The following is a 12,559-nucleotide window of genomic DNA, read 5'->3' as shown; positions in this document are numbered from 1 at the left end:
GTTTCTGTGTCCTCTATTCTGTACCATTGGTCCACCCGCCTGTTTTGGTACCAGTACCATGCTGTTTTTGTTACTATTGCTCTGTAGTATAGTTTGAAGTCTGATATCGCTATACCGCCTGATTCACACTTCCTGCTTAGCATTGTTTTTACTATTCTGGGTCTTTTATTTTTCCATATGAATTTCATGATTGCTTTCTCTATTTCTACAAGAAATGCCATTGGGATTTTGATTGGCATTGCATTAAACCTATAGAGAACTTTTGGTAATATTGCCATTTTGATGTTAGTTCTACCTATCCATGAACAGGGTATGTTTTTCCATCTTCTAAGATCTTCTATTTCTCTCTGTAGTTTTCATTGTATAAGTCTTTCACCTCTTTTGTTAGGTTGGTTCCCAAGTATTTTTTTTTTTTTTTTTGAGGATATTGTGAATGGAGTGGTTGTCCTCATTTCCATTTCAGAGGATTTGTCGCTTATATACAGGAATGCCTTTGATTTATGCGTGTTGATTTTATATCCTGCCACTTTGCTGAATTCATTTATTAGCTCTAATAGTTTCTTTGTAGACCCTTTTGGGTCTGCTAGGTATAGAATTGTGTCATCTGCAAATAGTGATAATGTAAGTTCTTCTTTTCCTATTTTTATGCCTTTAATTTCTTTCGTCTAATTGCTCTGGCCAGTGATTCGAGAACTATGTTGAACAGAAGTGGTGAGAGAGGGCATCCCTGTCTTGTTCCAGATTTTAGAGGGAATGCCTTCAGTTTTTCTCCATTCAGAATGATGCTAGCCTGAGGCTTAGCATAGATTGCTTTTACAATATTGAGGTATGTTCCTGTTATCCCTAGTTTTTCTAGAGTTTTGAACATAAAGGGATGCTGTACTTTGTCGAATGCTTTTTCTGCATCTATCGAGATGATCATATGGTTCTTATTTTTAAGCCTATTGATGTGGTGAATAACATTTATTGATTTCCGAATATTTTTAATCAAAATGTCTAAGTATCAAAGAGATGAAGACTTGCATTCTTGCCCAATCCCACAAATGTCAAGCAAAGCAGGCTTGGCTACACCAAGGCACAGGTGGAGGACATTCCTCTCTGTAAAGCTCATCTGTTTCTTGCTTCCTCTCAAATCCTGACTGCTCCCGAGTTCTGAGAAGAAGCAGTCAGGGTTTTGCACTAAGAGGGACCATCAAGGTCACAAACTCAGGTGACTGCATCACTGTAGTGTGCCCATTTTCAGTCCTTTGGGTATATACTGAGGAGTGGGATAACTGGGTCAAATGGTGGTTCCATTCCAAGTTTCCCGATGCATCTCCACACTGCTTTCCAGTGGTTGCACCATGTGCAGTCCCATCAGCAATGTAGGAGTCTCTCACCATTTCCTCGCCAACCTTTGTTTATAGCAGCTTAATTCACAATAACCCAAGCTATGGAACCAACCTAGTTGCCCTTCAGTAGGTGAATGGATAAATGTATCTATACCTAGTGGAATAACTCAACCAATAAGAATGAGATTTGGGAAGCTGGGGCTATAGCTCAGTGGCAGCGTGCTTGCCTAGCATATGTGAGGCACTGGTTTGATTCTCAGCACCACATAACAAATTAATAAACAAAGTATTGTGTGGCCCTCTACAATTAAAAATATTTTTAAGGATGAAATTTTGTCATTTGCCAGTAAACAGATGGAACTAGAAACTATCATGCTAACTGAAATAAGAATCCCCAAAAACCAAAGGCCAAATATTCTGTTATGTGAAACTCATAAGGGAGTGGGAGAGAAGAATAGAAGTTCACAGGATTAAACAAATGGGAATGAAAGGAGAGGTATGGGATGAGGAAAGACAGTAAAATTAGTTATATTTGTCTTTCCTATGTTCACATATGAGTACACAACCAGTGTAATTCCACATCAGGCACAACCGTAAGAATGGGAAGTTATACTCCAGGTATGCATAATAGTATGTCAACATATACTGGCATGTATATCTAAAAATAATTTTTCAAAAAATATTTTTAGTTTTAGGTGGACACAATCTTATTTTTATGTGGTGCTGAGGATTGAACCCAGTGCCTCACACATGCCAGGCGAGTGCACTACCACTTGAGCCACATCCCTACCCCCTCTAAAAAGAACTTTAAGAATGAAATTCTAGTTAGTATACATACATGGTGTATAACATCCTATGTCAAAATACACTGTCATGTATACCTAGAGATTTAAGTCAGGTGAAAGCAATTTTAGAAGTAAATCATGGAGATGGGGGAGAGTTTTCCCAGCCACTAGAGGGCAGGGAGCTGCTTGTGAGGGAGGTGGGGCCAGGAGAGAGCTGACCTACACAGGGCTCCACTACCAGCCAGGTGTCAGGACACCACACGTCTCCAAGGTGAGCATCTGCTGACATATCAGATCCATTTTAGCAGCAGAATCTCAGGCGTAGGACTAGCTCACACCATCACAGCTCGGGGAGGAAAAGGTAGAGGCCCATCCTTATCCCCAATAGGTTACCATCTTACTGGCTATAGTATAAAACATCCTGTACTATATGCAAGATAGTAGTCTCAAAATAGGCTTGTTCTATGTACAAAGCACTCAGTAGTTCAAGTCATCGGGAGCAGAATGGTGGCTTCCAGGGACTGCAGCCAAGAATAGGGAGATTGACAAGTTAGCATTGAATGAGGACAGTTTGTTTTGCAAGATGAAAGAATCTGGAGAAGGATTGTGGGATGGCTGCACAACATTGTGCATGTCCCTCAACTATACACTTAATGGTTAACATGGTAAGTTTTATGTTAAGTACGTTTTTATTATGGCAATCATGAAGGATCAAAAGTGGGGGAAATCATCTTGGAACAGTGAGCAGCCCACATACCCCTTGAAAGTGGAGGGGACAGATTGGCAGTAAGGTCCTGCCCTAAGGCTAGAGTTAGGAAAACTTTCTTGCAGAGAATCTGATTTTAACTCTTTGCTTCAGCAATGAAAGGCTTTGGCCTTTGGGGGTTAGGGGCAAAGACTGAAGTGGCTATTCCACCAGCTTGGTGTTAGAGAATGGTTCCAGCTTCAGAGGGGGGCGTGCTTCAAATGCTCACCCAGTCATGCTGCTCTGGACTCCTTCTGGTGCACAGCACCTGGGTCACTCCCAATGACACCTAGAGCCAGTTAGGGCAGCCCATGAGTAACCTGGACAGACTCAGACACTCAGAGCCCATTATTTCTGGAGCACTACTTATTTTCAGCCCCAGGCTTCCTGTCAATTCCACACTGACCAGCCTCAAAGCCAGAGAGGGAAGAGATGGACCCTGGACAGCGGCCAAGATTAGTCATGCAGGGCCAAATCCAAGTGCAGCGGAGAGGCAAGCATCTGCTCTGTTTTAGCAACACAGCAGATCATTCCTCACTACCTCCGTACAACTTTTAAAAACACCCACCCACTTGAAAACATCAACTGAAATCAAATCTGTTGCAGTAGAAGACACTATCCATGTGGGTGGACTCATTTTGTTTCAGGCAGAGGGTGGGAAGTTTTTCAACATGGTAAACAGGATTCCATCTGCTGGGAGTTGATTCTCACCTGAAAAACTTGGAGGGGGCTAGCAAAGCCTGCCTGTCAGCAAGAGCAAGGTGTGGGTGGGGGACCTTGGTGTTGATACTTCCTAACCAACTCACTGTTCTGCCCTAGTTTTACTAAGTAACACCCAATTATATTGACACAAAACAGCAGTAGGAGAATGTTCAAGATGGGACACTGTTCAATAAGCAGGTTCATCACTAACCATCTAGTAAGGTGGGCAAGACCGAAGAGCTTGAAAGAATGACAAACAGCAACAGTAAATAACCCAGGCTCCAGGACATGGTTCAGACTTTCTAATGCTGTTGGAGTTTAGAGAGGCACTGATCACACCAATCCAAACCTTGCCTACAAGCAATGCCCACCCTGAGCCCAAGGAATCCACCCCAGAAAACAATCTCGACTCTCCCTGCACCTTTGCTAACAATCGGTTTCTCTCCTGGTCCCCGCCATTGTACACGCTGCATGAACTGCTCCTCTATCCTCAGTCTGATGCTACTTGTCCCCTTTACCCACTGGGTCCTAGAGGCACTGACTTCCTTTCCTTCCCTTGCACACATCCAAAGTGAACTTAGTTCTTAGGAATTTGGCACACCCCACTGCTCTGTGGCACACTCTCCTCCCAGCCTGCACACCCCAACTCTCCAGTGGCTCCTTCTGTAGCCCTCAAGAAGCTGGACCTCTGAGCACCTTCACCCCAGCTGGCTAAGCCTCCCTCCCATACCTACTGCATCTCTGCCTCACCTCTATTGTGTGTTCACTGTCACCTCCAGCACTGTGATCCCCAAAACGTGGGGTCACAACCGTCCCCCCATGCACCTGCCTGGCCCCAGTGCTCATTCTGAACACTGATATGTGTGGAATCCACGTATCAGAGGTAGCCAATGGCTCCTGGAAAAGGAGACTGAATGGAAGCTTTCAGGAGGAGAGCTTTAGAGTTAATACCTCCATCTCCTTTTGATGACAGCCACCTAAAAATTAATCAAAACAAAGCATCCAACACATATGGAGACCTTCCTGCCAGGCACTACCCTCAAGTACCTGTTACATCTTACCCCATGTTATTCTCAGAACTGGCTCTAGACAAACCATCATCCTGTTCTCCAGGGCGAATAGGCACAGAACTGCCAGCATGTCCAGGATCACAAAGCCAGCGATGGCTGAGGCTGAAGCCACCCAGGCAGACTGCACTGCAACCCACACTCCTGCCACCTTACCTGCAATGGCCCTCGTGATAGTCCTCTTCTCTCCTCCCCACAGAGAGGCCTCCATTGCCCTCACTCCACTTAAGATGCTTGCCCCAGCCACAGGTGCTCATAGCTATTAACCCCAATGGGCACTTATGTGACACGCCCAGGGCAGCCTCGGGGTTAGGACTTTGAGATGCATTGCCATCGACAGAACGAATCCAAGGGCTCAGAAGCTCCAATGGCCAGGAGAAAGCCAAGCCCACAAGGTACCACCAAGTCCTTATGAGCACAGGCCTTGGCTTCCCACACCCAGCGCCGGGACTTACAGTCTCATCTTCCAGTTTGAGCTGGAGGCTCTTCTCGCCCTCTTTGTAGTCCTTGGTTAATTCTGCTGAGCGCCACACTTCATCCGGGTCAGGGATCCAGACCCTTGTGTACTGAAAGACGAGAGTGGAAGAAGTTCAGATACAAGGTGAAGTATGCAGGGTCCTAAACATGTGTCATTATCCAGGAGGGGTCACTAGATCTTCTAAAGCCATCTATCATTCATTTCTGATATTACAAAGAAGTCCACAGAACGGATATTACAAAGAAATCCACAAATTCCCATTTGGGAAACCTAGCCGATATTCTGCATTCAGGGATAAAGCCACTTTCCCGAACAACAGGTCAACCAAAACACGCTTCAGCATCCCAAGTTGCCACTTTGATTTTTGCATTGTATAAGCCACAAACATGCCCCAAAATCCTCATTCGACCTACCCCACACACTATCCTAACCTTGTTTAACCTGGCCAGCCCCTGGCAGGAGACAACACGGCCCTTCCAGGAAAGTGGTGACACCTGGAGCAAACTCCAGTGACTTGCCCGATGAGTCTCAACTTGGCATCCTCAGCCCCGGCTGCTCATAGAATCACCCGGCTTCATATCAATGTTTACAGAAGCACAATTCACAATAGGTAAATTGTGGAATCAACCCAGATGCCCTTCAGTAGGTGAATGGATAGGGAAACTGGTACACACACACAATGGAATATTACTCAACAATAAGAATAAAATCATGGCATTTGCAGGTAAATGGATGGAGTTGGAGACTAATGCTAAGTGAAATAAGCCAATCCCAACAAACTAAAGGCCGAATGTTTTCTGACATGAGGATACTGACTCATAATGGGGATGGGGGCGGGGGGGGGAGCATGGGAGGAATAGGTGAACTTTAGATAGAGCAAAGGGGAGGGAGAAGAAGAGTGGGGGGTTAGGGGGTAGCAAAGACAGGGTAATGATGTTCATCTCATTCCAAAGTACACATATGAAGACACGTATGGTGTGACTACTTTGTGTACAACCAGAGAAGAACTGTGAAGAATTGTGCTCTGTAAGCGTAATATGCATTGAATTGCATCATATGTAACAAATTAAAATAAATAAATCACCTGGCTTCAAGAACATCAGTCCTGGTCAGACCAATTCACCAGGAGTAACAAAAGCTCCCGAGAACACCACATGTTGCACTAAATGGTAGCATCTTGATCTACTGGTGTCACCCCTAACCCCACCCTCCTCGCAGCTGCCAGACTGATTCAAGTTCTCCGAATAGGTAAGCAGTTTCCATGGGGCCTCTTTGCTTCAGAAACTATGCACATGCAGGCGTAGTTTTCTTGCCACAGAATATTCTTAGAAAACCAGAAACAAGTGGCTCTTAACTAGCAGGTCAGCCAGAATGTGTGCCTGGGTCAGCACAGTCCACACCTCACGAGTGGAGCGACAACTCCAAGCCCTGTGGCCAGGCAGCTGCCTGCACGTGAACAGACAGCTGGCTTCACTTGGGTCCTGCCTCCTCCCAACCACTGCAAGATTATTTTTCTCCAGGTGGTCACTGGGCTTTTTAAGAAAAAGACCCTGACCCCTACTAAATTTCTATTTCATTACTAAGCAGGAAAGTCCTACAGTAACAGAATCAAACTTATCCATGAGAAAGCCAACATCTACCAGTTTTCATGCTTCACATCGCAATTCAGGCAGGGAGCCAAAGTCATTCATTTCTGATACCACAAAGAAATCCACAGAATGTTTACTTTCGCCCTGCCTCCTGAGCCTGCCTTGTAAGACAATATTACTCTATCTTTATAGAAAGAACATTTTGAAACAAAGATCTGTATAGTTATAGTACCCGAGAGCTTCTTAGTATTAAGAATCTTCAAGGTAAACTTTGAGCATTTTCCAACCTTACCTGTCAACATCCCTTCTCCATTGTCTGAGGCCACCATCCACCCAGCAGCTATGACCTGCAAGATCCTGTCCCTAAGCTTTAGATGAGTGGTCCTATTCCTCAGCCTCAGTACAGTTCTCTAGTCACTATGCTGAGGTATACTCCTGGGACTTCCCCTCCAGTCAGCACATCCAAGAAATTTTACCTGAACAGCCTCAGTGTAAATGGTGTCCCAATGGCTCAAGACAGGGAAACAACTAAGAAGAATAAAAGCAATCCCAACAGGAAGCAAATGGATGTACTGAGGCCAGGGGCCCAGCCCAACTGGGAACTTGTGTGCCACACTCTCACTGCATAGGTGATCGTAGCCAGAACGGGAATAAGTCACTCCCGACTCCCTCTGTTAACTGAACTCACCCAGGGTGAGAACTTATCTCTATACTTACATAAAAGTGTCTTTGAGTAGACCAAAAGCCATGGGTAGGTAGAAAGTTTCTGAATTTCCCACACCCACAGAACTAATCAACACTAGGTCCCACCAAGGGGGACTGTAGTGCTACTTTATTTAGCTCTCTGCTCCATGCAAGGACCTCAGCATCACTACCACCTGGGAGCATGTTGGAAGTGCAGGACCTCGGCTTCCACCTAGACCCATCACCCAGCCATTCAGAAAGGTGTGCTGTCCTCCATCAGAACTCACATGCCTGTACTCGGGTCTGCTCCTGCAGCACCAGCTCACTTCCCTTTTTAGAAGGGTCAGCAAACTATCTGCAGGCCAAATTTGGCACTAGGCCTACTTTTGTATAGCCCATGAATTAAACTTTTAATTCTTTCAACCATTTAAAAGTTTTAAAGATCAATGTTCACATTATGTGAAAAAATAGTCAAATTTTGTCATCTATAAAGTTAAACTGGAACACATCCATAACCATTTATGCATTATCCATGGCTACTTTCAGACTTTAATGATATTGTTCAAAAAATTCCTATGGCTCAAAGCCTAATAGACTCATTACCTGGCCCTTCACAGAAAGGTTATCGACTTTTGTCCTTATTCTTGCTGGTTTAGGGCCAGGGTCCTTTCCTCCCTATTCACAGAGTCCAGCACCATCTACTGAACACCATGTCCCCAGAGCCAGCTCCCCAGTGAGCTGACACAGTATGGCCCTCTCTGATTAGCTGTATCCGATTTTGCTGTCATTTGTCCTCACAACAGTCTCACATCATTATTGTGAAATTTCAGGCATACTATTGACCAACTTTGCATCCTTGAGATCTAGCACCTCCTTAGCATAGAGGTGATGCTCACTACACATTCACTGAGCACAGGATATCAACAGAATGCGTGCCCTTATGGTTTACACAGAAATACATGTGGTAAGCACCATGTAATCACAGTACAAACATGGAAATGCATCCCCTGAATTTCAGAATGTATCATCTACTTGGGTAAATAATTCACATAAAAATATACTCTAACAGGGTGACGTGGACAATTCCGGAGAAGGGCAGCGGCTACTTAGTGGAGGGAGGGAGAGCATAAGCAACAAGGTAATGCCAACTTAGAGGGCATGTGGGCATCCAATTTCTTCTTTAACTTTTAAAAGGATGTAGGATACACAGAGCTGATCAAGCCAGTTTTAGATTCAAAGCTAGTACCCACTTGGCACCTGGAAGTGTGTGGACGCTGTCATACATATGTCAACCTCCACAGTAACATGTGGACATACATTACAGTTACAGGTGCTCACAGTTAAAATAAAGCATTTACATCAGTCTGGTTTGAGGATGCAGGATGGCTGGCCTCACCTCTGCTTCCTTCCTCATTTTTACCCTCCTCCATAGATTCTCAGTCTCAGGCTCTTATGAATTACTGAGCAGGACTATTTATCCAATGTCACATTTACCACACAGGATGAGCAACTTACAGGACAGCTAAGGGTCGTTTAACATAATCAAATTTTTCATACTGGCTTTGCAAACAACGTCCAACCACTTGGCCACCCCTGGACTGTCCCACCTTGAGCAAGATGCATGGCCCCTGCAATCCAGCCCTGAGTGGTAGAGAGTCAGTGCATAATAAATGGCCAAGGAAAAAACTAGGAGGGAAGAGAGGCCAGTGTGCAACCGTGATGGCTTCAGGAAGGAAGACAGACGAGTTCTGAGCTTCCAAGATCAAAAGGATTTGGAAGGGGGTGGGTCTCCTCTGGGGTGACGAGATGCCCAGGCCTACAGATGGGATGGCCCGTGCAGCACTGAGCATACCGAGTGCCACTGAATTGTTCACTCTAAGATCACTTGTTTTTACCTTCTGCAAATTTCCCCCAAAATGCCACACAGTTGTGGTCACTGTGTTGGAGTCTCGTCATCTGCCACGTAGAGTAGGTCAATATATTTCCATAGAAGGCTATCATCCTAAACAAATGGAAATTCTCTACAACCAAGGTTCTGAGTTGCCCCTCAATAGCTTTTCACCTTCCAGGAATTCCTCCTGTCCGTGACTCTCCTCTCGACCAGCCTTACTCCATGGCAGCACACGGTTGAGAAGGCAAATCTCCCCACATAACCTGATTACAATGCCATCCGATTTCTTGGCCCTTAACAATGCTAAGTTCTACCATATCCAAAGTCAAAATAGGAAGCCTGACCTCATCACCAAAGAGGCAGTTGTGATTTTGGAAAGAGCCCCATATTTTGGCTACAGAAGGCAGATATGTACATGAGATTCATTAGGACTGAGCTGTTCTCCAGACCCACAATTCATTTCTCTGCAGAGTTAGCTGGAGCCAGTGGCTTCCCGTACAAAAGCTCAAACTGTACCTGAGAACCACCTGGGGAGCTTTCATCAATTCCCATGCCAGGCAACACCCCATGCATCAGGCTCTGAGGGCAGGAACCCAGCAGTGTTTTTAAAGCTTCCCATGAGTCTCCTGTGTGAGCAAATTAAGAACTAGTAGTGCATGTGGAGTGGCTGATTTGAAGGGTCACCGCAGCCCATTATGTGCCCACCAGCTTGTGGATTCTTTTCAGGAGCTAAAGCACTCACTCCTAAGAGCCCCATTAAAATGTACATAGTGTCCAGAAGAGCACCTCACTGACCCATTTATACGAACTTTCACACAGTCCAGCACTGGTTTTGTATGTGGGCTCCATGGTCAGAACTCCTTTGGCGAGAATCCTACTCACTTATTAGGTTAAGTTGATGCAGTCCCAGCCTCAGTTTCCTCAGTTGAACAACAGACTAAAAATTATATCAACCTTATGATGTGTTCTCAGAATTGAGCCCATAGTTCAGTGCACATCAGGTGATGATGGTATGAGTTGTACAGTCCAGAAAGCAGGAGGCTGATGGGCCTGGGATTAGGAGAAGATGAGCCCTAGTTGATCCACGGTATTGGAATTCTTTTGATATCCTGCAGGTCGTAGTGCTTAGGTAGCTACGTCTATCAAATTCAACAGCTGGGCTACGTCTATCAAATTCAACAGCTGGATTTGGCCCTCCTCACTGCAGAAACCTAAGAAGTTGTTCTCAATGCTGGCTGGCATATAAGAGTTATCTGCAGATCTTTAAAATACAAAAGCACCTACATCCAGGTCCCACATTTCAACAACTGAGAGATCAAATCTCTGGGAGTAGAATCAGGGCACTCTAACAAAACCTTCCAAGTGATCAATGTGCTGTCCTAATTAAAACCACTATTCCTGGTGAAACTTAGAGCCAAGGTGGAACTTGGGGGAAAATACAGGCATCTGAAACATTCACACTCTGGAATTGTTCATGCCGCCTCCGTAACCTTACACCAACACAAGTAAAGTTTAAAGGAATAAAATATTTGACATAACTAAAACCAAGTTAAGATGAACTGAGTCATCAACCCTATTTTATGGAGAAACCTGAGGGTTAAAAGTACTAACCAAGTTGCCAAGAGTAAAGTCTACCAAAACCGGAGTGTGTGGGGGGAAGGAACATCAGTCTAAGTCTCCCATTGTCTATTCCTCCTGAGAAATATTGATATTCTTAGAGCAGTCAAGATTCTGCTGAGTATGTGTTTTATATAGTGTCGTGTGAATATGCATGAAAAAATTATAAATGCCCATTAGCAATGGCACACTCAGGTAAGCCAGCAGGTATGTTCAGTACTACGTGTGAGTCAGACTGAACAATTAGGGGTGCAATGAAACCTGGGTGTGAAGCAAGGCAATATGGACAGAGTTCCCCAGGAATGAACAAGACCCTAACTTGGTGGCTAACCATATCTGGCTGTACACTCCTACCTGTGTTTAGGGGGCCAGGAGCAGGAATACCGATTCCAATTTGTTCGTTGCTGCATCCCCAGCACTACAGCAAAGCCCACAATTTAGGGGGCACTCAGACCTGTTCTGTAATTATAATCGGGGCTCTAGGTAGGGGTGGATGGGGCAGATTTCTTTTGATAGAACAGAAAATATAGTCAACAAGCATACACTTGGGACACGGAATTTTACTAGAACCTACTGGGAAGGATACAAGGTTGAATTAATCAGCTTCCCTCCTTTAAGGAGCATAGAAGCCACTAAACTTCACACAAGACCGTCCGAGTTTGACCATTATGTTCTGTCAACAAAAGTCACCGCCACAAAAATGAGCAATTGGATAGAACGCAGGTTTCAAGGGAAAAGTAGTTGTCAGGAGGAGAAAGGTGGGACCTAGAGCCATCTGAGGCAGGAAGCATCATACCTAGCAGGACGGCTGCAAGCTGCATTCCCAACCTAAGCTGGAAGCCCAGGTACCATATAAAGGGATAAGGAGGAGCATCGGGAACTCGGTGCCAAGAGACTTAAAAATCCTCTAGGTCAAATGAACTCCAACCCCCTTCAAAATGGGGAGTCAAGCTTAGTTCTTAGGGAAGTTAGTTGAACACTTAAACACACCTGCCAACTGTTATAAGTCTTCAACTTGGTGTCACGATGTCCATTTTGAAGCTTTTTCTATTAAACCAACAGTACCATGGAGGTAGGAAAAGAAAGATCCAAACTAAGCAAGTACAGCTTCATTCCAGCACCAAAACAAAAGCAGTGTTCAAGTGGCTCAGTGCCTGGCAGGGAATGACCACGGTGTAGCCAGTAGGACAACACCATGCCCAACTGCGCTTGTGGGAAGTCAATTCCATTGCCTTCTAAACTTACTTTGCCAAAGTGAGGCCTTTCACCACGTCTGAACAGATTCTACCCCAAACATCTCCAGTTACTAGCGTCTGGAGACAGTATCCATCAACTACATCTAGAACCCAGTGATGAATGGTCCCCGAAATTTGAGACCAAAGTCGAGAAGTCCCCCACAGCTGGGTGAGTCGTCATCTTTTCTCCCTTGCTGGGCTTCTACCAAAGGAAGACAGAGAAGACAGATGAGCGGGTGTAAGGTGCTCATCCCAACACCCGCTGGCAGGTGAGGTTTTGCGCTTCTGAAGCTCAACTTCCTTATCTGGAAAAGTGGGGGCAAGTATCTTCTTACCAGAGTTGTTAGGAGCAAAAACGCAAATACAGCATTTTTGTGGCACATAGTAAGTGATCAGTTATTGCCAGCTGGTAGGATCTTCAGCCCTGGGAATAAT

The 12,559-nt window shown here is 45.0% G+C and overlaps 1 protein-coding gene across 1 annotated transcript in view; it reads right to left on the bottom strand.

The window, feature by feature from the left end:
• The window catches only part of Myo5b (myosin VB), a 194,017-nt gene extending 185,222 nt beyond the window's left edge, over positions 1 to 8,795 (bottom strand). Inside the window, exons 1-2 of the mRNA XM_077105607.1 lie at positions 8,778 to 8,795; positions 5,086 to 5,196 (exon numbers count right to left, since the gene is read on the bottom strand). Coding sequence (XP_076961722.1) covers positions 5,086 to 5,196; positions 8,778 to 8,795 — 129 coding nt within the window. The remainder of the gene's footprint in view (positions 1 to 5,085; positions 5,197 to 8,777) is intronic.
• Between the last annotated feature and the right edge of the window lie 3,764 nt (positions 8,796 to 12,559).

The sequence above is a fragment of the Callospermophilus lateralis genome, chromosome 17, assembly GCF_048772815.1.
Source record: "Callospermophilus lateralis isolate mCalLat2 chromosome 17, mCalLat2.hap1, whole genome shotgun sequence".
NCBI classification, from domain to species: domain Eukaryota; kingdom Metazoa; phylum Chordata; class Mammalia; order Rodentia; family Sciuridae; genus Callospermophilus; species Callospermophilus lateralis.
Note: the sequence above shows the minus strand (reverse complement) of the source record. Positions and strands in the feature narration are given on the sequence as shown.